The 25,561-nt window shown below is 49.8% G+C and overlaps 1 protein-coding gene across 1 annotated transcript in view; it reads right to left on the bottom strand.

Moving 5' to 3' along the window:
* LOC133354527 (bifunctional heparan sulfate N-deacetylase/N-sulfotransferase 2-like) overlaps nucleotides 1-25,561 on the bottom strand; it is an 82,683-nt gene that overhangs the window by 33,131 nt on the left and 23,991 nt on the right. Inside the window, 3 exon segments of the mRNA XM_061571429.1 lie at nucleotides 1,230-1,412; nucleotides 6,870-6,998; nucleotides 13,332-13,517. Of these exon segments, the coding sequence (XP_061427413.1) occupies nucleotides 1,230-1,412; nucleotides 6,870-6,998; nucleotides 13,332-13,517 (498 nt within the window).

Below are 25,561 nucleotides of genomic sequence, written 5' to 3'. Positions count from 1 at the left end.
CCAAAGGGAAATATCAGACAGACAGCCGGGGCCATGTTTTTGCGATGACCTTGGCGCAATAGAAGCCTCCAAGGTACGACTGTACAAGCTTCCGAGGAAGCGACAGATTGCGCGTCACGTTTTGGTGCCAATCGCGTGAGATAGCTGAATCGCTAATATCGGTGTGACATGTTTGATAAGCGCAAAGGTTTGATGAAGTTTAAGATCAAGGGATCAGATGCTCATTACTAGTGATGTATGGTATGGTTGTTGCACACGAATATTTTTTTTAACAGAGCTGCCAATAAAATGTGAACTTATACCACCGCGAAGACGGATGATGCCTTTGTATTGTTTTTTGGTATTTAAAATAAAATGCATTATTTGGTGAAAATGCAACCGCTTGTGCAATCAATGACCACGGGATCAAAAAACTAATTAAGTTTTTTTTTTAACCAAACTGGGCATAATGCCAGCAGTGAGAACTGCAATTAATGAAATATACAGGGTGATAAAAATGTGGTGAAGCGCTCTTTTAAAAAGCATCAAAGGGCATTGCATGATGCTGGGTAAGAGAAACCGATAAAAACTAGATTTGAACTTTTCCCCCAGTAATTTTATCTTGATTGTACTCGTCGGCATTATGTCGTGAGACTGCGTTTCGGCTCGGTGCTCCGAGCCTTGTGCTGCAGAGTGAATGACATCACAGAACTACACACAAAGTGCTCGGCACACAAGAACTTGGGCGGGGGTCGCACGTGAAGCCTCTACTGGGGCGCCGGGCCCACTACAACTCCGCAAGTTGGGCACAGTAGGGAGCGCAGGCGATACCAACCCACGGCACCTGGGTCTGTCCTATGACCTCCTGTCAGCAGAGCTCGTTCGACACTTCACTAAGCCTGGTGCAAGCGCCATGGTGGCATCACTACCGATTAGTGGCGAATGGCGGCGGCTGTTTTGTTGTTGCTGCTGCTGCGTCCGTCACCGAGTTAGATTTCCTGCTCACGGCCAACACCAGCGACGATTATTTGAACCGGTCCTGGGCCTCCCCTAGGTCGACTCGGCCTCCAATGAGTACCTGGTGCGGTGCGCGAACATCGCCACTCGGTAGACAAAGGTGGCCGGGCATGGTGCTGGCCACCCACCCCCTCGTGTACCGATCCGGCCTTCATCGGTGCATGCGAACAGCCCTTGCCCCTAACAGTCTGTTAAGGCTATACGGGGGGGGGGGGGATCTTTGTCTTTGTTACCTGCCACAGGGGGTCCTTGTCCTGCGGGAACAGCTGGAAGTACTTATTCGCCAGCTGCACGGGCGGCAGCGTCGCCAGCTGCAGGTTCGTCCAGCAGCCCACGAAGTCCACCAGGGTCTCGAAGGTGTGCAGCCCGAGACGGTCGTTGCCGTAGTTGGACAGGTGCGTCATGAAGATGCTGATCTGCGAGGGTCACGGGAAGCAGACGAAGGCTTCGATCATTACCGGTGTACCGACAGTTCAATGTTCACGTGCCATTCTATTGCGGGTCTGCTGCTGTGCGGTGTTATCTTTGCGTGGTCCCGCGACTGTTTTGTTGTTGTGTTTTTTGCCGCCTTGTATTTATTACTTATTTACATTTAGTAACCATTTTCTCTATTGTGCACTCCGATCGTTTTTGTTGTACCGTTTGCTGTCCTAACTCGCTGACCCCACGCCCATGCTGGACATCACGGCTCATCGGATTCCTCCTGCAGTCGAAATGAAGATGCCGATTCTAGGTAACGGCGACGTCTTGGGCAAATGACGGTCGGTGGAGGCAGGGGGCGGTGGGTGGGGTGCTTGCTGCAGAGGTTCGCAGTTCGAGCCAAGCAGCCACCCTGGTTAATACTGCGGGTGGATTGACCATAAACTCTACGCGCTATCTGCTTCACAGTTGGACGTTAGAATATCCCCCGGACGTTATTCAACTAAAGCGTAGAGGCCACGTGTGCCGGCGTCACGCTCCAAATTTGACAGATTTGAAAACTTTACCTGCAAAAGTTATTTAATTGGGTAACACCACATTGCAAACTTTGCCCGCCTGTGTAACACAGCGCAAATACCAAATTTACTAATTAATATGTATATATATATTTGAGATTCTACCTCTCCTTCCTTCTGCGACTGGATGGACGGTCACAATGCAAGGTCATGCTTTGATTTTAGATCAGACGGCATTTTTTGTCTCCTGACAATCATTCTGTCCATTGCGTAACCACTCTTCTGCACAATGTCATCTGTACGTATGTTGCACTTCTTTTGCACCGTACGAAGCCAACCGTGCTCATTGAAGGTTCGGGGGGGGGGGGGGGGGAAGGACAACAAACTACAATCACAGTTCGTAACATTCGCAGTCGTACAGTAGCGATCGATTCCTACACGCAAGATTCCATGCCGTGTATCGGCAGCAGCGTACAAATCCTATTTAACCCGCGAGTCGATGAACCGTTACGATGCTGTGTCACGGCGCCTCGGCCAGATGAAGGGGCCCATTTGGGGGGGAGGAGGGGGGCAGGGAGAGACAACTTGTGACTCCCCGCGATGAGGCAAGGGAACATGCCCTCGGGCCAGTGACAACAGCGTCTCCGTAAAGCTCGTTTTTTAAAAACCTGCGGTGCCTTCCGCTCTCGCCGGTGACAGCGAGCTCTTCGTTAGGGACACCGCGCACCCCCACCCCCCCGCGTCACACCCCACGGCTCGCCCAGAACGACGAGGTAATGCGCCGTCGGCTCCGCCGTCACTGCGCGCGGCGTCAACGGCCGCTGTTTCGGGGGCCAGCGCCCGAGCGGCGAGCGGCTGCTGCTGCTGTTGTTACCCAGCTTGGCTCAGAACTCAACGACTGTGGCCACGGACACTTCTCCTGACACGCCGAGAGATGATTTTGGTAAGAACCGTCGGCTTGATTGGTGACAACCGTCGGCGCACAGGGTCAACAATCGTCATGGCCCGAGGTAATGGTGAAGGTGCAGCGCTGCAATTGGTCGCTCACTCCACCGCTGGCGGAAGCGTCTCCGCTACAGGAAGCTCTAGAGAGAGCCCCCTCTAGATGGCACTTTGGTTCACTCGTCCACATTGGCCAGATGCCTTATGAGAGGGCGCCATGGTGGCTAGGAGATGTTAACCACCTCGCCTGGTATACAGGAGGTCGCAGGTTCAATCCTCACCCTGACGCCTGCATATTTGGAGTGTGCATGCACTCCCTATGGTCGCGTTGGTTTTTCCCTCCACATTTATAAACGTGCGTTTAAGAGAATTTGGCTGCTATACATTGCCACATGATGGTAAGCCACTTCGATGAGCTACCGTTTGTGGCCAGGTCGCTTCTGAAAAAGGGCCATATAGCTCAGTGGGGCCTCACCTGGTACTGTAAAACAAAACAATAAAACAAATAAGTGGGAGTACCCACGCTTTACCCCGCCGCCCGCGAACTGCCGATCGACGAACTGCGATGTCGCAATTCGCAATGCTCGGTGGACAGAAGAGATGGCGGTTGAATTGAAGAAACTTGTGCCATTGTTTGAACTGCTGCTGCCAGGATCAGAATCGAACCGGCGACCACTGATTTGCAAGTCCAGTGTGCTACCCATTACCTTGTCGCCCATAATAAATCACTGCAAGTCCATCGGGATTCATTTTTTTAAATATCCGCTAGTAAATTACTCTGCGCCCAATTTCCATTTTTCAACCAGCTCACCACCACCGCCACCCCCCACGTTGACTTACTACGTCAACACCGAGCGGAGATATAATTGCCGAGTAAAACTTCTGCGAAAGCTTTTCGCGGTCGCGTCAGGTGCGGCTCTCGGGACGCGCCGCTCATCGTTCGGCGTTTGCGCCGGACATCGTGCCGGGCGAGAGCCTCTTTTACAGTTCCCAGCATGTGGTAGGCGAAAAACGTCGGACACAACGGCGAAACGACACGTGGCGCAGCCCACCGACGCGTCGGAGAGAGCCGCGTCGAGCGGCCGCAACGGGAGTAACCGTGTCCCGGCCGGCGAGCACTCGTGGGGCTCGCCCGTTTCATCCAGTGTAGCAATGACCGGAGCAATATTCTCCTTGCGATGACAAGAAGCGTGCATGCGTGCACGCCGCTGTGGCAGCCTCATGTTTGTCCTCCCAACTTATAAACCCAGCCGCCTTAGGCTGAAGGAGGAAACCAACCCCCCATCCTCCCCCCTTAGGCTGAGGTCAGGGGTCTCGAGGCAGAGCAGAGGAAGCCCCAAGGCTGTACAAGAAGGATCAATGGTAGCACAGAATGGACTTTAGCTATAGCAGCTGGGCAGGGCGTCATTAGGGCAAAACAGGTGGCCCCTTTAGACTAATGGGAAGAAGGTAAAGGAAAGGGTCTTATTTTAAGTGGCGTTCGCGGTGGCATGCGATACAACTCAGTGCAATAGTGCGCATTCAATCTGGAATATGGAACAAAATTAGCGCACTGTGATGTCTGTGGCGTACGGATGCAAAAGTAGAAACTTACTATGTTCATCACGAACACTGGGAACACAATGGGAATTTATATTTTAAGTGTCTAAAAACCCAGGAATCTCCAGTCACAGTGTGGAGTGGGCAGCATCATTTTGTGCAGGTGGTGATCAAGAGAGGAAGACCATACAAACAAGAGTTGTGAATATGCATTTCAGGATTCACGTATTGCCAAATTATACCATGAAGGGCCATGCCTCATGCTTACAATTCAACTCAATCAATTCATTATCTTCTATCGCGATGAACGTAGCTGCAGGGGTAACATTTGTTATATGGGGTTGCCTGCTGCTGCAACTGGCAACGCTCTGTAATCGAGCAGGAAATTGAGCTGCCCAATTCAATTCCTGCAAAAGCTCCCAGCACGTGGGGTGAAACGTCAGACATCGTGCTGAATAACACGACGGCACAGCCTGAAAAACAACATCAGAGAGAGAGCTGTACACAGCACCTGGCCGTGAAAACCCATGCAAGGAGAGAGACAATATCACCGTCTCTCTAGAGTAAGAAATCGTGGCGTGGATCTGCCATCGATGGACTCGTCAGTGTTCGGTGAATTAAAGTTTAACGGGTGAAACCGCGTGGTTAATTCGTCCATAACCCTAGATTTCCGGAGGTCTCATCGACCTGCGATGGGGATTTGAACCGGCGACCTGCCCATCCCTGAGCAGATCTTTAACTACAGCATCGCTCGCCCACGCAAGTGAACCCCTACAGGGCTATGGGATTTTGTAAGTCATCTGCCAGTGCTCAAATTAACAGCTGCCTTTTAACGATTGCAAACATCCACAGATGAGAGCTTTTTCTTTACAAATGTAACCATCAGCGATTCTTAATAATTGACCAAAATCCACGGGCATTTGAATATCGCTGAGCGAAAACAATGGAAGCAAGCCTTAGTTTTAGCCACGAGGCTTTTATTTTATCAGCTTTGCACACGTGTGAATTAATTTATCACGTAGCGTTAGCCATTAATTGGTTTCGATATTTAAAAAAACAGGAGACACGGGAAATATTTTCACGACCAGGCACACAACATCGAGCAGACCTCTCGCTGCGACTGTGTCTACTAGTCACGCGCGTATTTCCGGTCTCATTATTATTACAAGCAAAATAACGGATAGACACACGAGCAAAGGAGCATCTTTCAATAAATAAATATTTAGAATGACATTGCCAACTCTAGCCTGAAGGCTCAAAGAAACAAAGCCCAGGCATTTTTCTACACCACAACACATGCTGCCAGTGGTGTAGCGTGGTCAAGATGGGTCCATCCTGCAAAAAATGTAATGGGTCCCCTCCACCTACCCACGCTCTGTCCAAGTGCACAGCTCCGGCAGTTCGTGGGGTCTCCGGTGCAGTTGCACCGCCTGCGCACCTGCAAGCTACGCCGCCACACCGCGCTTTGTTTGACTACGCGGCGCTTCGGTGAACCGCGGCCGCTGCTGCTGGAGGAGGAGTTAAACGTCGTGTCGCCCACGCTTGACGAGCGCTTCTGATTGAGCTGTCTGGGAGCACGGGAAATCCCAGGTGCTTGTGTCAACGTCAACGCTGTGGATCTCGTTTACAGGGATATCCAGCGTGCCCCCTCCCATTCTCCCCACCCCACGCTTCCCCCTTTCGATAAAAAATCAATGTCGGGAATTAGGCGGCAAGTGGGAAACTCGCCAGGTCGGGGACCTCATTGAGCTGCGGAGAAATTCTATCCACGGGACAGAAGGGTCAAGACCCCAAACCCTTCCCCCCACACCCCTCCATCCCCAGCTCTTCCAGAAGACAGACACAGAATCGTTAATGTCCACAGAGGGAAGGGATAATGCTTTTACCTTTATCAAAAAAAGCACGCCTCTTAAATCACAGTAGCCCCCCCAACCCCCGGAGCGGCAGTTGAAACATCGGCGCAAGCTTCTTAATTTCCCCCGCCTCTGTCCGTCCGCTCAGCAGTATAAATGACCCAGACTGGACCAGGCCTGGTTAGAGATTATTTAATGACACAGACTGGACCAGGCCTGGTTAGAGATTCCTTAATGACCCAGACTGGACCAGGCCTGGTTAGAGATTCTTTAATGACCCAGACTGGACCAGGTCTGGTTAGAGATTCCTTAATGACCCAGACTGGACCAGGCCTGGTTAGAGATTCTTTAATGACCCAGACTGGACCAGGTCTAGTCAGAGATTCTCTAATGACCCAGACCAACCGGACCAGGCCTTCTTGAGAGCTCAGTGGCTTTCCAATGCAAGCGCCGACACCCCCTTTGTCTGTCTGTGAGACTAGGCAGACCAAGCCCTGCAGTGCGTATGGCTCCAGGCTGCAGGCTGCTTCTGTGGCACCCCGAGGGAGCTATAAGATGCAGGTACGTGAGGTGCAACCTCCCCTCCCCATCCCCGCTCTCTTACTGGGTTGAGCAGCACGGTGAGGAAGAGCTCGCCCCCCTGGATGCTCTTGTCCAGCTCCTTGGAGCCTCCGGGATACTCCTTGATGAAGATGGTGTGAGTGAAGAGGCCACACGTCTGGCGAGGGAGAACCTGTTCGCCAAAGAACAAGGATGAGGAGGAGAAAGGTTCGCGGAGTTATCCGCTCGCTCGCTCGTTTGCACACACGGTTCAGCGTCGCTTATCTGACTCGCTGGGGATTTGGAGTATAAGTGATCGTGTGAAGAGGTCGGATCTGTGAAAATTGATACAAAATGACAGTTGCCCCACCGCGTGTGCACAATTAGGTTACCGGACGAAAATAAATTGCAGCCTGCTTGAAACGTAGCACGGTGTGTTCCTGCGCTTCAGAAGTACGCGGGATTAAGAATTCAATACCACATGCGAGATAAGGTCGGATTTGTGAACATCTATCGAAAATGACGGTTAGACACATGCACAAATACTGCACTGGGTGCGCGTGGTTAATTTGCTACCTCCGTTAATTAACTCATTAATTTTTAGCTCATCAACCGCCTCTTGGCAGCGAGCCGTTGACGGCATGCTGGGCTTAACATCTCCAGCCTCGTCTCTCACATCTGATCTCATTTAATGAAGAGATTTCCGGCAACGAGCAGAGCTTCGTGTCAATCCATGGATGTTGATTAAATTGTTTTTGCCCCTTATCATAAAGGGCTCAAGCAGATGGACTTCCCCAAAGCCAATTCCGTCATTTCGCCGGTCACACGAGGACACAGAGCAACCCGTTGCACGAGCAAGGAAAAATAATGGGCAATTATAAATTTGCACAATTGTAATTCATGTGTTCACATAAAAGATGCACTGCCTTTCATTACGATGAGCATTTTAGGGTCATTTTCTTCATATGATAAGATGACAATTCACACAATATGAAATACGGTTCGGCAATGAAAAGATGATTTAAGAAATGTGAACACCTGCAACAACAATGAGATAAACGAAGCCGCATTTCCATATGCAGCATGCGGAGATTGGCTCAGCCCTTCATCATCCCTCCGGGGTCAATAAAAGGAATACCCACTTTGTGTTGAAGTCAACACCTGTTTTCCGAGCACTTGCCCCACCATAGGAACGTTGAATTTCCACCAACTGACTCTGGGCCAGGGTCAGACACTTAGTGCCCGCCCCAAAAGCCTGCTCTGCATACGTGTGTGGCCCTGCGGGATTAACGCTAAATGCAGTTGGCTAAAGAAAGAATCTTGTGGACAGCGGATATTGACGTCGAAAGAATGTGGAATTTTCCACCACTGGCCCAGGGCTGTGAACGGGAGATGAGCATTTGTCTCAATGCTCATTTGTGCGCGAAATCACTTTGGCTTTGAAATTCAGAAATTTCCATTGCTGCTGCCCCATAGATTACTGAACTGACCATTTCAAACATGGGACGTATCTTAAACACAAGGAGTATAGCGATTCACCTTTATTATGAGTCAATGATTTTTTTGCGAACCATGGTTGAGATTTTATATTGATAAAAATCTCGAAACAAGGAGATTAGTGTAGCGGCCTCTAGTGGCTGGAAAGATCGCATGAACCCAATTACTGATCAGATGCATGCCAACTTAAACATTACATTAATTCATAAATCACCGCATTGTTACACCCCAGGAACACACACCCACTTTAAACCAATTTTGTACCTTTTAATTCCATGTGGAACGTGTAAACAAACCGTAATAGTAGTTATAATAATAATAGTGATGGTGGCTTTATTTGATGAATCATTGCAAAGCCTATGTCATATAGAGGAAGCGGGGGTAAAGTATCCATAAACAAAACTATTTTTTATTTTACCAGGTAATGCCCACTGAGCTATATAGATCGTTTCCAGAAGCGACCTGGCCACAAATGATAGCTCAACTAAGTGGCTCATCACGTGGAAATGTATAGCAGCCAAATACTCTAAACGCACATCTCTAAGTGTGGAGGTAAAAACCGGAGGTCCCAGAGAAAAAGCTATGCGACCGCGAGGATAGGGAAATGTAGACTTGAAATATACGGCAGCCATCTGAGTCAGGGTTGGGATCAAACCGACGACCTCCTGTATACCAGGCGAGGCAGTTCACATCTCGCCACAGCGGCGCCGTGGCGAAGACTGGCCAGAGTGCGCTACGATGGTCGGCGATTAAAAGGCTGCCGTGGCTGGAGACGAGCTAAGAGCATCGCTTAAATATTCAAGAGCTGAGCCGAGCCAGATATGACAAGCGAAACGCAATGTTGAAATTACATTTCTCTGTTAAAGGCAGCGGCAGGCAGAGCCTTTACTAGAGGAAGGCTGACATGGTCGATCCTCGTGATTTACACGGCTGTGGGTGGGTGGAGGTTGCTGTGATGGTGGCAGTGAAATATTCGAAATTCCCTCTCCGCTGGCCATTTGGTAAATTCAGTATTGCCGGACGAAACAGAACCACCAACGACAAAGAGAGCGTTAAAAACAAATAAACCCCGTGGCATCATTTGGAAGAGTACGCACCACTGCATACGCTTTGGTTGTGAAGTCACCAGGGAATATTCCAGATTTTAAAATATTACACACAATTAAAAAACTGATCAAAACAAACCTATTCATAACACAGATACTTAAAGTACATGCAAAGACAAAGATTCCCCGTAAAGCCTACACAGACTATCGGGGCAAATGAGGTTAACGGGCACGTTCGAAGGCTGGCACTGCACACGAGAGGGCAGTGTGTGGCCAGCACCACGCCCACATCAGCTACTCATTTCAGGCTGAGCTAACCTAGTGGGGGGTGGGGGCTCAATATTCGCCACTGATCTTAGCCATGGCCGGGAATTGAACTTGGGCAGCTGGGTTCATTGTGCATTGAGCTAGCCGCACAACTACCGGTCCCCACAAATAAAAATACAAAGGTTTCCAGACAAAACTAAGCCACCAATAGCCTTGATAGTGCTGTTAGCGAGCACCTATGAAGGCCAGCAAGGCAAATGAGGGCGTGGGTGGTGATGTTTACTACACACCACACCAGGAACTCATTTGAGGCTGAGTCGACCAGTCCAGATAATATGTTGGCCCTGTGCACTGCACTCCCGCTCCCCACACCACACACAGACACACATGACTTGCATAACTCTCAATATTCACCTTCATCACAAATCCCTTCCAACCTTGTGGATCCCAATTCCCACGTGCATCCTGCAGCCCACCATCTGCAGAGGTGCAAGTCCTCGGGTCGAATTGTAAACGGATTTGGATGTTTAACCGTCCAGCCCATTCCCTCCTCCTCTCGATGGGTCCCTGTTCCTGCTTCGGCCGACTTTGGCTATGATAGCGACGACGATCCCCGCGCCAAACTCGAAGCGTCTCGCACCTCCGATTAGCACGGTCGGCTAAGAACGGTGCGAAAATCAGTTCAACATACGTACGTACGTACATACACATACGTCTCACTCGTTGTTGCAGAAGGCCACCCAAGCAGTGTGTGTCCCTGCTTGAATTAAAATTCAAACTAAGCCCTACTGAGAGAGGGCACCATTCGCATATTGTCCGTGGAATTTCATGAAAACATTATAAGATAATGTAAGTACCACTTTGCGGAGCGCTCCCTGTGGTTATCCTATTGGGTAACACGAGACTCAGCCGTATGACTGTGGAATGTCCGCCACCTAAATGCTCACTTACGCGGCTTGGTTGCTTGACTTTCACTTTTTGTTGTTAACTTGATTCTCATTAAATATAACTAAGGAAACAGAAAGCTAGCACATACAAACTATTATACCCTGTGCTTGAGAGTGTTGCCAGATTGGGGATTTCACCGAGCCACATTTTCCCCCGGTCATTTTGTTAACGAATGCGGCACACACACACACACGCACGCTAAACACGCCGTGCTCCATTCCACTCGCATGCTCACCGCTACACTACCACTCACGCTCCCCACAATCGTAAAGATACAATGGCAAACATCCTCGTGTAGTTGTATCGGTTGTTGGAACAAGTGCTGTTAGTGAGCACCACTTCATGGCCAGCAGCTGTGGCCAGGACCCCTCTCCAGACCACAACGACGATGCAGATGTTGACAATACCACACCAGGCACTGATTTAAGGCTGAACTAAGCTAGGTGACGCCCAGGACCAGTTCAGGCATCACTTGCTCCCGATTGTAGCAGGAGCTAGAAATTGGAACCCAGGTTCGTAGCGCAGTACGCAGACCACTTTGTGGCAGCTCTTACTTGTATACACAAAAAGACAAATATTCCCTCGAATAGCCTGAACAGACTGTTGGGGCAAGTGTTGTTAGCGAGCCCCTTTGAAGGCCGGTGCTCCTTTGTCTCCCCAGTGGCGATGTTTCAACATCGCACCAGGTACTCATTTGAAGCTGAATCGACCTTGGGGATGCCTCGGACCGATTAAGATAATCGTCACTGGTGTTCGCCGTGAGCGGGAATCGAACCCGGGTCGCGCAAACCACGACACTACCGCTCCCCACACTTGTATACACACACACACTCAAGCACACACCCACACACAAAGACCGAGAGACCCGTGCACACATGAAGAGAGGGAGAGACACAAAGACACGCACACAAACATGCACACACAGAGAAAGAGACACGCATACACAGACACGCACACATAAATAGACACGCACAAATACTGGACTAGATAAGGCTTTTAGTTAACATATGCTTCGATTTAAAAAGGAAATTAAATAGTTTTAGCTGTGCTGGCACTCGGTATACACAGAAACACATGACTAATATCGTGTTGAACAGCTAAAAGTATATGGGTTTTACAAATATGATCCTCAACACTTTGACCCAGTTTCTCATTCTGTAGTCATAGAGGAAGATTTATTTGAATATTAATGCCGTATAACGCTCATCATTCGCGAGGGATACGTTCTGAAGATGCGAATAGCAAATTTCGCGGATGATGATATTGGCCTACGAAAATCTATATATTTTTTATGACCTAAATAAGCTATTAAATACATGAAAATACTCATAACGTAAAAATATACAAATTGGTTATAATAAACATAAATTAAAGAAAATTTTGTATTCAAATATTAAGTAATAGTTTGTAACTTAACTCACTGTAAATTATAATAATGCTGCGCAATAGAAGAATATAGTAACGATGATGACGGCGGTGATGACGGCAGTGATGATGGCGGTGATGATGGCGATGATGGTGATGGCGGTGATGATGGCGATGATGATGACAACGGTGATGACAGCGATGATGATGGCGATGATGATGACAATGGTGATGACAGCGGTGATGATGGCGATGATGATGGCGATGATGATAACAATGGTGATGATGGCGATGATGATGGCGATGATGATGACAATGGTGATGACGGCGATGATGATGGCGATGATGATGACAATGGTGATGACAGCGGTGATGATGGCGGTGATGATGGCGATGATGACGGCGATGATGATGGCGATGATGGCGATGATGATGGCGATGATGATGATGTCGTGACTCCTCCTACATAGACGCAGCAGAGTTCCAGATGCGATTCGCGGAGAGCCAACATCGCGGATAGCGAGTGCGTGAATAAACGAGGGAATAGCTGCACCGTGTATCCTTCCAAGTAATTTTTAATGCAACGGTTCCAATTCTTTCCGCTCATCCCGCACCAGCAATGGAGGCAAGAGCTCAAAACGCCCGTAGCTCCAGTGAAAAGCGTTGTTGCCATCAGGGACTCGCCCTCTTGAAAGCCCGACACGGCGATCAAAGCGTTAACCGGAGCAAAGAAGTCCAATTGTAAATACAGCAGCTGCAGCTGAGGATCAAAGTCAGGCCACCGGGTCCGTAGCATCGTGCGCTAACCACTACGCACCCAGGGGTCGTTTAACCATACTTCACCAAGCTGATCAGTGCAGGTTGTTGAAGGGCTGGGGGCGGGAGGAGGGGGCAAGGCCGGTTGATGTTGCGGTACCCACACCGTTTGGAATCCCCTTGTGTCCCCGTTTCTCGATTCGAGGAGTTTTGACCATCAACGAATGCTCGACAAGTCACGCTGGATGTTAACTACAGCCACATTTGCAACTCTGATTTGACAACAGCGAATTTGCAAGTATAATGTTTACTATTCCTGCGAGTTCGTTTCGTTTTTTACTCTTCTCTATCACTCTGTTGTTTCGTTCAAGTTGCACGTGCGACAGACAGCTTCATTTATCTACCAATTTAAACTTCCTCCGTCATTGTACACCGCCGCCAATCCGAGCTTGGGGCTGGAAAACCTGTGAAAAAAGATCCGCCCCCAATAGCTCACTGGTCGGCTTCTTCCCGGCCTTAAATCCAACGGCCCACCGCGCTATCGCCCGCCACCAACGTCGTCCGTCGCCGGGTAATCGAGCCCAAGGTCGCTGCCGGATTCACGGCACGGTGGTCGCTAGCCGGCGCCCGCCCGCCCGCTCGCTCACCTTGATCCCGCGGTGGATGAACCCACGGCGGAAGCGCGCGGGCTTGAGGTGCGGGTACTCCTCTGTGCTCGTCACGCGGATGTTCCACACGCTCTTCCACGCCTCGTACAGCTGCGTGTGCACGGGGTAGACGCCCGAGTGGTGCGGCGCCACAGCGTAGCCCATGTCCGTCGGGATGCCGTGGTCCTGCGCGCACAAAGATAAAGATCACCCGCATAGGCTTAACATACTTTTGGGGCAAGTGCTGTTAACGAGCACCTATGAAGGCCGGCACGGCACAGGAGGGGGTGGGTGGTCAGCACCACGCCCGGCCGCCTTTGTCTCCAAAGTAGGGATGTTTGCACACCGCACCAGGTACTCATGTGAGGCTGAGTCAACCCAGAGGCGGCCCAGGACCGGTTCAATAATCCTCACCGGTGTTGGCCATGAATGGGAATTGAACTCGGGTCGCCGGGTTCGTAACGCAGCATGCTAAAAGCTACACTATCACTCCCACAAAGACAAAGTTCCCCCATATAGCCTTAATAGACTGTAGGGGCAAGTGCTGTTAGCGAGCACCTATTTAGGCCGGAACGGTACACGAGGGGGTGGGTGGCCAGCACCACGTCCGACCGCCTTTGTCTCCCTAGTGACGATGTTTACACACCGCACCAGGTACTCATTTGAGGCCGAGTCGACCTAGGAGAGGCCCAAGCCTGGTTCAAATAATCGTCACTGGTGTTGGTCGTGAGCGGGAAACGAACCCGAGTCGCCGGGTTCATAGCGCAGCGTAGCGCTAACCGCTACACCTACCGCTCCTCACGTCGGGTTCGTTGACAGAATCAGAATCTTAATTTAGACTGGAGAAATCCGATGAGAAATATGAAACTCTTTTTTTCACAGATGACCGGCCCTCACCTGACTCACTCCGGTCACTCACTCACCATCGGTCAGCCGCCTCCTTATAACTCTTCTATGGCTACCACCGTGGTGACTGTGTCCATGTACTTCACTCAACGATTCCCCGTCCCATATTGAGCACTCGGTGTACAAAGGCACCGACCCTTTAGTCGTATCCGCACCGTGTTCAACCACTACACTTGCAGGTCATTACAACTCACTCACCCACTCACTCACCCACTCACTCACTCACCCACCCACTCACCCACTCAGTCACCCAGCCACCACACGGCAGGCCCCGACACTTCTCTCTCTGCTTCTTCCCTCGCACTGCTCCGTTTGTAATTCCCTCCAATCGTCTATTTTCCCATGCTCTTATAATAGCTTTCCTTAGTTCCAGGAACACATTAACTCGTCTCTATTACACCTTCAAGAGTGCTGTTTATTGCTGGCCGCTTGATGTTTTGGGCCTTAAACTACAATTTGTTTATGCTAAACTATTTTTTATTTTACTAGGTAAGACCCACTGAGCTTTACAGATATTTTTCCAAAGCGACCTGGTCACAAATGACAGCTCACCAAAGTAGCTAATTCCGTGGAAATTTATAGCAGCCAAACACTCTGAACGCACGTTGATGCGAAATGTGGAGGGGAAAAATTCCACGCGACCACGGGGAGAACGTGCAAACTCCAAATGTACAGCAGCAGGCGTCAGGTACGGGATCGAACCCACGACCTCCTGCATACCAGGCGAGGTAGTTAACATCTCGCCAACCTTGGCGCTCCATAACCCTCACACACAGTCCACAACTCCCTCCCTGTGACCATCAGAATTGTCGACCCCTTCCCCCAGTTCAATCCAGGTTCCAGACCTTCCTCTTCTCGACGCAAGACCAACCTTTTAAATGATTAAATAAATAGTATCGTGTGTGTGTGTGTGGGCACATTATACAGGATATACAGCTTGCTCTCCAGTTAAAACAATGGGGCAAATTTCTCAAATCCCCCCCCCCCCCGTACCACCTCTGTCCACCCAGCATGATAAACGGGGTGCACCACGCAGTCAATCAACAGGTCGCATTTGGTGGGGGAAAGTGTGGGGATTCACATCTCTTTCAAGATGTCTCGCGAGCGTGGGCGGGTCGGCCAAAAAACCCTGTGGAGGAGCTCCCCAGAGGCCCCGCTCGTAGCTCATTGTACTGCTCCAGTCTAATGCATTTGTTCTATACAATAGAACCCCTCTTAACGACTAATCGCTGAACGGCGGGCCTCCATAGAGCCAAATATGTAGTGTATAGTGTAGTGCAGGGGTCGGCAACCAAAATAACAAGAAGAGCCATTTCTTTCCAATTCGGTACAAAATTCAGTATTTCAAGAGCCGCAATGCATCTATGTACATATACTGTACATACGTACATATCGTCAAGAAGCAGCCCGTAAAGAGCCGCATGCGGCTCCGGAGCCGTAGGTTGCCGACCCCTGGTGTAGTGTATAGTAGCGTAGTGTATAGTAACATACTGTATAGTCGTGTATAGTAGTGTAGTGTATAGTAGTGTAGTGTATAGTAGTGTATAGTAGTGTATAGTGTAGTGTATAGTAGTGTAGCGTATAGTAGTGTAGCGTATAGTTGTGTAGATTAGTGTAGTGTATAGTGTAGTGAAAAGTGTAGTGTATAGTAGTTTAGTGTATAGTAGTGTATAGTGTAGTGTAGAGTAGAACCTCTCTGAACGACAACCCCTGTTGTTAATGACTAATCGTTTAACGACCATTCTCCTGCATTGATTAACCATATTTATTTTAATATTATATTTATAATGTTGTTTGTATCTTTATGTATTCATATCTGTTGTTGAAAGATTATAAAGTGCGTTTGGGTGAAAAAGGGTGACTTTCGCTGCTATCGGAACGAATGAACCCTCTAACGTGTATTTCCTATACTCGCTTAATGACCAAATCACTTAACGACCGGTTTCGTGGAACCAATTACCGTCGTTAAGAGGGGTTCTACTATACTGCATCTTGAGACGAGGGTCGCATTTAGATTATCTATTAATCCAAACTGTACCGTGTGGTATTCTAAATATATATTAAAAAGATCGGAGCTTTACATTTGTCAAGGAAACGGCTGTGTGTGTGCCACTGGGCGTTCCGCTCAGAGGGGATATTAAAACGGTTTTGCAGGGCAGCATCAAGTCAATTTCACAATCCCTCCGGAGCAATATGCTTCAGCGAGCATTAAGCCAATTCCGTTTCGGTTAAAGAGAGAAGGAATGACCGTTTGGGAATTTCACTTTAATAGAGGACTACAAAGCGCATTTATGACATTCGGAGCCAACCCAGGTTTACGCGAGTGCAGCCGTTGCACACACTGGCTTTTACAAACAAAGCCATCGATGTTTAGACTGCGTGGGCATTTCATTTCCTTAATTTCTCTGGCTTACAATTTTTTGTTATATAAACTATTTACGAAATGCGCTTCTTTAGCCTGCTGTGTTTACACTTCCCTGCGCGGGATATACAACGCTCTGTGTTCTACCCCGCGATGTTCTCTTCTCATCTGCGAACACGGCTACATTCGGGTGCAACGTCTTGCCATTGCGCCGACGCCATCATTAGTCCTAACAATAATGATTTCAGTTTTATTTCGCGGCAATCGTGCAACTGCATCTCACAACGCTGTACAATAATTACGTGCATAGTGACATGAAGGGATACATCCTATTCATAGCAACGAGTACAATGCACTCATGAAAGAGTGTGCAAAGGAGCATGGCGACAGAGGACGGTGTGCTGGGAATTACATTGAGAGACAGAAAGAAAGGCACGTTGATTTTCGGAGAACATGAGGTGGTGCAGAGATATCAGAGTGCGGTTGCTTCACTACATATGTCTGCGGTCGGCACAATGTCATTAAATACAACGGCGCTATACACCTCTTGAAATAAAATTAACGCTGAACCGCTCGTGCGTTCCGAGATTCAGTGTTGAATGGGATACCCACCCTGCAACTTGCAGATGTCTCGGAATGGAAAAGGGTTAATTAGGACCAAGTTGGCTTGGGCAGGATACATTCATTCATTCAATTAATTCAAATTTTTTTTTGTTGTAAAAACTCACCCCCACCAAAGAGGGAATCACAATACTTTACAGTATGAATTAAACGAAGGTAGTCCCTGCCTATTAAATCAAGACACATAAAATATCAAAACGAGAGGACATACTGACATACTCAAGGAAAAGGTTAAAGGAAAACGTGGGTCTTCCAGAGTTTCTTGAACTAGTTGGTCCTCGGAGACCAATCTGAGGTCCGGCGGGGGAGATTTCCACATCTTAGGCTCCACACTCAAGAAGGCCCTACCTACTACCACCCAGCGTGGAATGAAACATTCTACGTTGAGCTCGCAGGGCCTGGCCCGAGGAGCACAAGGTGCGTGGCCAGACGGGACTGCAGGTACTGAGGACCAAGGCTGTCTTGAGCGTTGCGAGAAGGAACGATGACCGGTGGTCGAGGCTAATGGTGGAGTGGCAGTCAAAGTGAGGAAACGTGCCAGAGAGGATGTCCCCTCCCGTGGAGACAGAGCCAATAAAATAAGCTCATGCATGTGTGATAAATGGACCGCTGCATCGCAGAACTGAGATGCAACGCTTGGGTTGGGCCTTCATCTTGCAGTGAAAATAACTGCACTGATTTTATTGCAAGTGATCACATAAAACTTGAAGATTTATTTTTTTAGGACTAGAGTTCGAATAAAATAAAAAGACAAAGCAAATTGTCTTTTAAAAATGTATTTATAAGGAAAGTAATCGGACGTATGACCAATCTGCATTGTGCTTGAGAATTCTCCCATTGCACTTGTGGGTTTTTAATTTTCTTCTAGGTACTCTGATGAGCTCCCACTTGGCGAAATGCTCTAAAAGGAATTAGTCTCGAAGCCCAGTGAGACTCGTGGATAAATGCACAATTTAAATTCTCAAACAGAGCACATCAGTACTGCCAGTGGTGTAATTAGCCGATTCAGGAATAATTTAAACCCGCTGCCCTCACATTCTTTCCTAAAGCTCAAATTGAAAAGCTTGCAGTTGTGACGTCCGCAACCGACGGTCTCCCACCCCCCTTCTGGCTCGAGGTCTTCTTCTCACGATCTCTGGCGGCCACCCCAACATCCGCCTCGGTCCATCATCCGCAATCCTAACCCAAGCGTAGGAGAAAAACTCCTCCGCGTGAACGCAGCTACAATGGATTTCCAATACAGCCTATGCTGAACTTACAAGTTGCTTACCCTACCCTGCCATTGAATTCCTAGGACCCCGATGTATACCTCCTGTGCATTTACAAATATATCACTAAATCATTGTATTGCTGGATAAAGGCCGCCCGATACTATTCGAGAAATGGGGATTGTTTGACCATACTTCACCATTCTGGTCAGTGATGTGCTGGCGAAGAGGGTACACGGGACCATTTCAGATATCGCACGCCAGCACGTGTTAGCCGTTCGCTGGGAATTTAATTTAGAATGGGCATGGTTTAGTTTCATTTGTATGTATTATGGGGGTCACTGTGCAATGCGCTAACCACTGTGCCAACTCGCCATGGCACACAGAGGAGGAATTGCTCAGAAAGGATGTATTCATCATCATCATCACCATCATCAGCCATGGTCAATCCACTGCTGAATGAAGGCATCCTGAAGCCATCGCATTCTCTCACAAAACCTGCTATGTAGTAATCTATGAATGTGACCGCCGGGATGTGCGATGGTCTGTCCCGCATCTAAATTGCGGTAAAGCCACTGTGATGTGAGGCCAAACATCGGTAGCACCTGCCCACGAACGGGGCTGATTTACAAGAGAAAAAAAGCATTGCCTGGCAATTAATTAAAAAACATAAGTGCGTTTATAAAACAGCGACGGCCTAAGTTACAGCACCGCAGCCGTCAACAGGGTAAGGAGAGCCACAAGGTATGGTCCGGACCACGAATCCTGCAGAAAATTATCCCCCCCACCTTCCTCCCCCCCCGCTACACGCTGGAAATGCGTCCGCCGCCGAAGAGAAACAGATTTCCCCTTCGCGTAATCGCGCGACCCTGGCAGACCGCGGCGGGAGAGGCGTTTGCTCATCGCGCGGCCACTTCCTCTCCAGCCGAGCGGCGCGACGCGGCACGCCCATGTCCCAACCCCGGGATTAACGGGCCATTTACGGTTTAATAGCCTGTAAGCTCATTAGCGCTGCATTGTCACACGAGCACATAAAGTGACCTTATGAAGACCTTCAGTGGGGAACAAAGTTTGCCGGCTCCTGCTCGCACGGCGCAATCTCGGGCCTACGAAGACCGCCGAATGCTGCGGTTTGCGAGCCTCGTGCTGGGACAAGCTGGGGCGGTCGCCATGCGGTATATTGCCGTGTGAAATCAGAAATTACTTATTCCGGCTATCGTGTCTCATTATGTGGAAATCCCACCTTACCCCCATGGTAATGTGGAAATGTCAGATTACCATGGTAATGTGGGGGGAGAGGGGGGGGGTCAGTTTTTCCATGTAAAGATCACAATAATCCGGAATGGAAAACAAAAATCAATGATAAGTGTCTCTATGCTCAAATGAGCAATTTGACCCTCTATTCTGTTGATGACCCCAAGCCAGTGGTGGAAAGTACACATTGGTAGCGTCCCACTAAAGGGCACCATCATTAATTCGACTCCAGAGGGTTGACGGGCTGAGCCGACCCCCAACCAGGATTTGAACTCATGACCTAAAAGGACACGATTGCACGCTCCCTGCTGATAAACTCGAACATTCTCAGAGAACAGCGCAAAGCGTCGGGCACCCGCACACACCGCACATGCACTTGAATTTCTCCCGGCCATAATCGCGAGTCGTTTATCTCTACCGCTTTGTGATTGCCATCGTGAAATGAGAATCTGCCGTTAATCACTGGGGGCAGTGCCAGGATAAACTCAGCGGCATGGCACGACTTTTAAACGTACGGACACTCACGATATAAACGTCCCAAAAATGCCCGAGGATATTCCATTACGATCCCTTTTATCACCTCCATCGTTTGGCACGGAAGCACTCTGTAAAGGTTTCTTTTAAATGTAAGGGTCAACGCTCTCTCCCAAGATTTAACCCTTAGCGATAAATGACAGCGCGCGTCCCTCACTGCTCGAAATTGCCCAACGTGGTATAAGATGGGCTCATTATGCAGATTCGGGCAGATTAGCGGCATCAAGAGGCCAAGTTTGAAATCAACGTTGTGAGCCCCTTGCAAAGCCATAAAACATTATCTGACGAGCACTGTCACGAAATGTTCAATTATTTTTCGTTAAGCCATGCATAATTTTTTTTAAATCCAGGAAAGCCTCGCCCGAGTCTCAAATATTCTTTAAGGAGGGGTTGTGCAGCATTGGGATCTTTGCTCCTTTTTAAAAAGTGTTCTACGAGTCTCAAGAGTGCCTTGCAGGAGGTTATTGCAGCAGGGTGTTTGGCTAAGACAATCGACGAGTGTTTGGTATGTGGGAGGATGCTGGCTTTGCCAATGCACGAGACAGGACGACACTCAAAGGGCTCAGCATGGACAACTTCACAAATCCCGCTTGCCGTACCGCCACCAACTCGGCAACCGTACAGCCCATCAGGTTTTGGAGTTTCACAAAGCTGCGTGCGATCCATCAACCCCTACCCTCCGAAGCGGCCGGATCACGGGCGCCGCACCGCCTCCGCGAACCCGTGGCGAGTCGCGCACGTGTCAGACCGCACGTGTCAGACCGCACATGGCGCGCGCACGTGGCGAGCGCACGTGGCAAGCGCACGTGCCGAGCATGCGCGCGCCACGTGCACACGCGCGCACACACACGTGGCGCCCCCACCCCCGCCCGCGGCCACCATACGCACGCCGCGCCGGGGTTATGTAATCCGTCGCGTTCGTTGTGTACGTGCGTGCGAGCGCGTGCTTGCGTGCTCGGGTGTCTAACGGGTCATTGTTGTTACGTTGCCTGTTGGCACAGCCGCACTTTCGCAGAGAGGTCTGCAGAGCGACTCTCGCGGCTACTTGGCCTACTCTTCCAAACTGGCATAAGTGTAGATGAGACCGACAGAAAAAAAAGTAGGTTAAGGTGAAGCCTTGCATTTATTTGTGAAATCCACTGCTGAAGGAGGTGCCCTCGACAAAACAGAGCTCGAGAGAGCCCCTACAAAGGGTATTTGGCCTATGCTGCCATGCTCACCGGACGTCTTTGAAGACATGAGAGCACCCACGCTTCATCCCACGATCGGCGACCTATCGCTGGTCTTTTTAAATGTCTCACTCTAGCCTAGAAATCTTTCCATGGTCTTGCCCCATCTCATCTCGCTTCTCTTACTACTTCGTCTCATCCCACTCTGTACGCTCCCTTTCTCCACCGTCCCTCCCTGTGCCTCCCTCGCCCTGCTGCTCTCTCGCTCGCTTTCACTGGGACCGACTCCCACTGCAGCACACAGAGCAACCATCTTCACCTGCAGCTTCCACTCCTCCCCTTAAAACAACCCCCGTCTCTTCTCCCCTAGCCCATCCTCCTGCTACTCCCTGCCTGGTCCACCAACTACGGCCAGGACGAGCCCTTCCCCTCCTCCTACCCCTATCACTACCCCGATCCCCCCCCCCCCCTTTTTAACCACTCCCATCTGTCCTCCTTACTGTCACCATAGCTACACCGCCACTTTTAATAATCCCACTCTTTATTTCAACCACGCTCAGCTTATGTACAATTATCACAATTATTGTAAAGCGCCTCGGACCGAGGCGCAGGATAAACCTACGCAGGATAAGCGGAGACCCATTCACACTGCTGGGTGCCCTGGGGCGGTGAGCGGGAAAATACGAAAACCCGCGCCGTTGTTCCCACTGCCGCGAGATCGAAGCGACAATCGCACGACGTCAGCGGTCCCCCCAGCGGGGTCGCTCGCCGACGACCACACCTGGCCAGAGAACACCGACGACGGCTCTCTCATCACGCCCTGCGCAAATCCGGAGCGAGCGCGCGTCCTGGCGTCCGACGGCTTTAAGCGCCGCTTGCCCGGCACGCTCCCATCAGCCTGGCGCGCTCGCTCACCAAGGTCGGCGCTGCGAGCGGGCTCGCCGTGCCCTGGGCAACCCCCGGGCCACGGCGCACCTCGCTTATCTGCCGGTCGGCGCAATATTCCCCGCTGTTCTTGGGCGGCCATCGGCACTGCCCCGTCCAAGCCGCCAGACGCGCTTCCTGCCAGGCTTGTGCTCCGAACGGCGCGGTGCGCTATGCTGAGTGCTGCTCTTTGAAAGCATCGGGATGTGAGTGGTTTGATTACCTGGTCTTTGGAATAATGACAGCGGTATAACCATGGAATCATCCGTCAGCGTACACGTTCAGCTCTCGTGCCAATTCACTCCTGAACGAGGGCTTCCCCAACGCCGTGTGAGCTGTAGGACAGTTATTTTACCGTACTGGACCACCCGCACCTCCGATGAGCTAAAGAAGTTCAACATACATACATATATTAAAGTTGATTGGCAGGAAAAGTCAAGTCGGCTTGGGCTGGACAGATGATAGCTAGAAGGGACGACGACGACGACGATAATAATGATGATGATTGCCAATGGACAATGGATGAGGCCGGGTGAAAGAATAGATGTCAAGCGAGAGAACACCCCCAAGAGGACGATCACTGTGGGCAAGCGGCGACGAGGTCAGCTCATGTGCAGCTGCGAGGTCGCCACGGTGGCGAGATGTTAACTCCCTCGCCTGGTATGCAGGAGGTCGTGGGTTCGATCCAGACCCTGACGCCTGCTGCTGTATATTTGGAGTCTGCATGTTCTCCCCGGAGTCACGTGGAATTTTCTCTAGGTCCTCCAGTTGTTCCCTCCACATTTATAAACATGCGTTTGGAGTATTTGGCTGCTTCTTGGATCTTTCGGTAAAGTCACGTAGAAGGGAAATAATAAAATAATTAAAATAAAACATCATAGAACAGACGCTGTCTTTCCGACAGCTCTGTTCTTCACCTGAGGACGGCTGCTTGTGTTGTGGCCGATAGGTCGTGGAAATTTTATCACGTTTTATTTTTATTATTTTATTATTTCCCTTCTACGTGACTTTACCGAAAGATCCACGAAAGCTTTAAATCGAAATTTATTTGGCTGCTATCAATTTCCATGCGATAAGCCGCTTCGTTGAGCTATCATTTGTGGCCAGGCCGCTTCTGAAACCAGCTGTATAGCTCAGTGGGCTTTACCTGGTAAAAATAAATAAAAATAGTCTAACAAGATAAATTGTTGTTTCAACAGAAAAAGGATAGCATCGGTGCAGAGATGCCTCCATCCAGCAGTGGATAGATCAGGACTAAATGATGACGATGGCAACAAGGACAAACACGGCCAGTGTTCAAGGTGAACGGGAAGTGGCTTTGTCCCATATCGCTTGGAGTGAGGGAGAGCTCATTGAGCGGTCCCACAACGAGGCTGTCGCGATTAAAACGCGTCAGGCCTCTCTCCGAGAATTTGACCGCGACTAACGCGACGATTTGTAGCAAATAAGTGGCGTAATTCTCAATTTCACTCTGACAAGGGGTGGAGTGGGGGAGGGCGGGGTGATTATTTCAATTTGGCTCGGCGAGGGGTGTAACGGTGTGGGAGGATTGGGGGGGGGGTGCAAGGAAACTGGGATAACGTTATGGGGGGGGGGGTCCTTCGCTCGGGCTCGCGTCAAAATCGAGGGTTACGGCCAAATTAACCACGCGGCTTCACCCGTTCAACTCCAATTCACCGAACGCTTGACGAGTCTATCGATGGCAGAACCACGCCGCGATTTCCACTGCACAGAGAGACGGTGAGAAGGGGACGTGCCGTTGTGTGGATCTCCCTCTTCTCTCGTATTCTCTGATGTAAAAAGTGGATATTTTGATGTCCATGGGACCGTTTTGCCTTTTGGGGTGCTCTGCTCTAACACTGGTGAGACAAGGCCCTGAAAAAGGCTGTCTCTGGTGTTTGGCCAATCAGTTTCAAAACAAAGCATATATTATAATCAGAGCATGTTTGTTTGCATCTTTTGCCACAACTATCCGTGGATAATGCAGACTTGATGCCTTGAAATAGGTTTCTATTTGATGTATGAAGATCTTAACACCCGTTTTATTGCCAGAAAGGGTAAAACTCCTATTCCTACGTTTTTCATCATGGATATTTTGAACTAACTTGGGTTACGGTGGCGATTGCCCACAGTGCACGCGTCCACGGTGCAGAGATGAGTGTGAGGCATCATGGGTAGAGGGCTGGGTAGGTCAGGTGGCAGGGGCAGTCCCTTAAGGACTGTCTCTGAGCCTTCTCTGCACGCGTCCGTGGCCCGTGCCGGGTATTGCTGATGTCAAGAGTTATAAAGAAGAGTCCTGCGGATGGCGGCATTGACTTGAAAAAAGCGTGGTTTTTTACCAAGGCACCAAAAGCGTAATTTCGTCTGTGTAGGTTTCCACGCTTGTGTCGTATGGCTCTCCGGCGTGTTGTCGGCTTGCATCATGCGTGTTGTTTGGCACGACATCCGATGTTTCGCTCCACATTGTCGGGAGCTTCTTCAGGTTAAATCCATGTCGTTCATTGTGCCGAACAACACAAGGCATAACCCGAAAAACACATCGGAGACCTAGCGGTTTTGGAAGCTTTGGTTGTGTAGTGACGTATATTGGATCACTGGAGAACTGGAGTGTAAGTAGCCCTCTCTGCACAGCAGGGTGTGCTATGCCATGGTAAATGGTCCCTAAGGAGCATGGTTTTAGCGGCGGGTAGAGAGAGCACATGTGAGGACGTAGCAGCCCAATTGGCTGGCAAGGGCACGTGACAGGACAGGGTAAGGATGTGGGCGAAAGGTGACAGAAGGGACACGTGGTGTATGGCCCAGAGACTTCTATGGAGTTCTAGAAGGGGTCGTGGCCGAGGTGGAGCCGGGCCACGCTGAGGGGCATAAAAGGAGGTCCCCAGGTCCGATCCGGGCTGTCTACTGGAATGGAACCCACCCTGCTACGTCTCTTCGGTCTTCGCTCTTCGGTCTTGACGCTCGGCATGGTGGGTCAGGCAGTGCGTTAACGGACCTGACTCGGTTATGTAGTTACCCCGTGGTGGTTACTGCTATATAGTTATCCCGTTGTTACGTTTATGTAGTTACCCTGTTGTGGTCATAGAATAAACGTGTTGCCTCCCAAGTCAAGGGTGTCTCTCACGTGAACCCACTCCACTCCACATGTATGCAAATAGCATTCTCTCATTATTCACGAACTTCCTATCCGCGATTTTGGCTATCCACGAATCGCATCTGGAACTCTACACGACGACTGCATCGAGAGAGAAAGAG

The sequence above is a fragment of the Lethenteron reissneri genome, chromosome 47 (genome assembly GCF_015708825.2).
Source record: "Lethenteron reissneri isolate LAM-NWPU_2019-01 chromosome 47, ASM1570882v1, whole genome shotgun sequence".
In the NCBI taxonomy this organism is placed as follows: Eukaryota; Metazoa; Chordata; class Hyperoartia; order Petromyzontiformes; family Petromyzontidae; genus Lethenteron; species Lethenteron reissneri.
This window is presented reverse-complemented; position numbering and strand designations above follow the sequence as displayed.